The 2500-nt window shown below is 73.6% G+C and overlaps 1 protein-coding gene across 1 annotated transcript in view; it reads left to right on the top strand.

The window, feature by feature from the left end:
• Positions 1 to 2500, top strand: part of LOC123505614 — an 87712-nt gene that overhangs the window by 15293 nt on the left and 69919 nt on the right. Inside the window, 1 exon segment of the mRNA XM_045257151.1 lies at positions 1 to 2500. This exon segment is cut by the window's left edge and continues 139 nt beyond it; it is cut by the window's right edge and continues 321 nt beyond it. Within this exon segment, the coding sequence (XP_045113086.1) occupies positions 1 to 2500 (2500 nt within the window).

Genomic DNA, 2500 nt, shown 5'->3' with positions numbered 1-2500 from the left:
ACCTGCCGCTGCCCCCGCCGCGCCCCCGCCCGCCCCACAAGGCCGCCCGCTTCTCCGCTGGGGACTTGCCGGAGTGCAGCGCCCCGCGGCGCGGCCCCCAGAGGCCCGTGTCGTCCGGTGGGCGGCTGGGGCAGGGCGAGGGCTGGGGCGGGCCGGAGCGGGCGTGGGCACTCACCACCGCCCCAGACTCTGCCTTCTCGCGGCAGCTGGCGCGCGTGACGCACGGCGCACAGCTGTACGACGACCACGACGATGACGACCAAGACGACCACAACGACCACGACGATTCGCGCCGCGCCCGCCCCGACGCCCGCCTCACCTGCCTGAGGGACGCCCGCGCCTGCTGGGAGAGTGTGGCCGCGCCCCAACCCTCGTGTGAGCCGCGGCTGTCGCGTGAGAGCGTGGGTGCGCGCGTAGTGGTGGGGGGAGTGGAGCCGGGCACGCTGCGGTACGTGGGGCGCGCTGCCTTCGCTGCTGGGGAGTGGGCGGGCGTGGAGCTGGACCTGCCACTCGGCAAGAACGACGGATCCGTGGACGGCGTCATCTACTTCACCTGCCGCTCCCCTCACGGCATCTTCGCGCCGCTTTCCCGCGTGGCGCCCGCACCGCACGACGCCGCGCCGCTAGGCATGCCCGGCCCCGCCCCAGCACCCACGCCCGCGCCTACCGCCCTGCCCAGACAGCTGACGGACTCCTCTCCCGAGGGGCCTGAGTTTCCCGGGGTGCGCGGTGGGGCGCGGCGCGGGGCGGGCGAGGATGGCGAGGAGGTGGCGGGCAGCCCCGGCAGCCCCGGGGACGCCACGTGTGACGACTCCTCGCTGGGCATCCTCACGCCGGACCAGATGCCGGACTTCACCGTCACCGCCTCCGCCTCGCTGGGCCGCTCGCCCTCAGACGAGGACGTGGCGGCGCTCGAGGACGAGGTGTGTGAGGGCGCGGCAGCGACAGTGGCGGCGAGCAGCGAGGGCGCGGGGTGTAGCGGCGGCGGGCGGTGCGAGGGCAAGGAGTTGCCACGGTGGGACTCGGACCCCAGCGTGGCGGCGCTGGACGAGGAGCTCTTCCGAAGCGACGTGACCGCCATCATCCGCGAACTGCGCTCCTCCGCCGAGGCCACCTCCTCAGGGGGCTCCTCCCCATCACGCCCCCGCCCCTCGCCAGACACTGAGCGCTTCCAACGCGACGAGGAGCGCCTGCAGCAGGAGGACGACGACGCCCACGCTCACGCCCATGCCGCGCGTCGCCACCAACCACAATCACCTCCCGCCCCGGGCGTGGTGCCGCGGGGCGGGACGTGCCCACCGCTGCCCGAGCTCCGCGAAGTACCGGGCGGCGTGGATCTTGCACGCCTGCCCGCAGTGGCGCGACGCGCGGCGCCCCTCACCACGCGGCTGCTGCTGGCGGCGGCGGCGCCGGGAGAGGTGACACCGGAGACGGAGGCGGCGTGGAGTGGGGGCGTGGTGGGCGTGGTGGGCGTGGTGGGCGGCGCTGCCATGACTACCAGCGCGGGCAGCCTGGACCAGGGGTACCAGGGTGACGCGGAGTGTGACCCGCGCTCTGAGGGCGGCACGGGCACGGCGTCGTCGCCCACGGAGGACGTGCGGCTGTTCCAGGGTGTGATGGACGTGGAGGCGGACGTCAGCCTGGGCGAGGACGACCACGAGGCGGACCACCACGGGGGCGGCGCACAGCGGGGCGACCGCTCGGCGCGCATCATTGATGGCAAGCTGTACCACGCGCCCCGTGAGCTGGCGCGCCCGCATGACCCCAACGCCTCCGAGATGGACTCCTCGGGCTTTTACTCTGACCTGGACCCGCGGGACCGCGACGCCGAGGACGAGAGCGCCAGGACTGACCTGGAGCCCGTGCAGGAGGCGCTGGGCGGCGCCGCCCTCCACGACTCCCTGCTGGAGGACGACTCCCGCGGCGCCGCCTCGCTGCATGACTCCCTGCTGGACGAGGACACGCGCGCCGACCACTCCCTCGACGACGACCGCAGCTCAGCCTCCACCCTCAGGCCAGAGTCCAAGGACCCCACCCTCAGCGACGCCCACGACCCGCCCACCACAGACCCAACGCCACCCACCACCACCACCACCACCACCACCACCACCAACACCAACACCAACACCACCACCAACCTGCCCTCCCCTGGCGACGCCTTGCCTCCAGGCACCACCATCATCCCCACCACCGCCACCACCACCCTCACCAATCCCCCATCCACACCCCTCATTGTGGCCCCCGCCACGCAGTCCCCGCAAGACCACGACGCCCCCACCCCTCCCCCTCCCCCGCTGACCCAGGACGCACCATCCACGTCCGACAATCTCGCAGGCGTCGACGCCGAGGAGGAGAGTGCGCGTGCACGCGCCCGTACCTACGACAAACCGTGGTTGGCCCGCCCTGCGGTGCCGCGGCGGCGGGAAGAGCCGCGACGCGCACTGCCCCCCCCGCCACCCATGCCCAAGCGTAACGTGCAGTCTAAGCTGAAGGCCCTGCT

This window comes from Portunus trituberculatus, chromosome 2, assembly GCF_017591435.1.
Source record: "Portunus trituberculatus isolate SZX2019 chromosome 2, ASM1759143v1, whole genome shotgun sequence".
Lineage (NCBI taxonomy): Eukaryota > Metazoa > Arthropoda > Malacostraca > Decapoda > Portunidae > Portunus > Portunus trituberculatus.
Note: the sequence above shows the minus strand (reverse complement) of the source record. Positions and strands in the feature narration are given on the sequence as shown.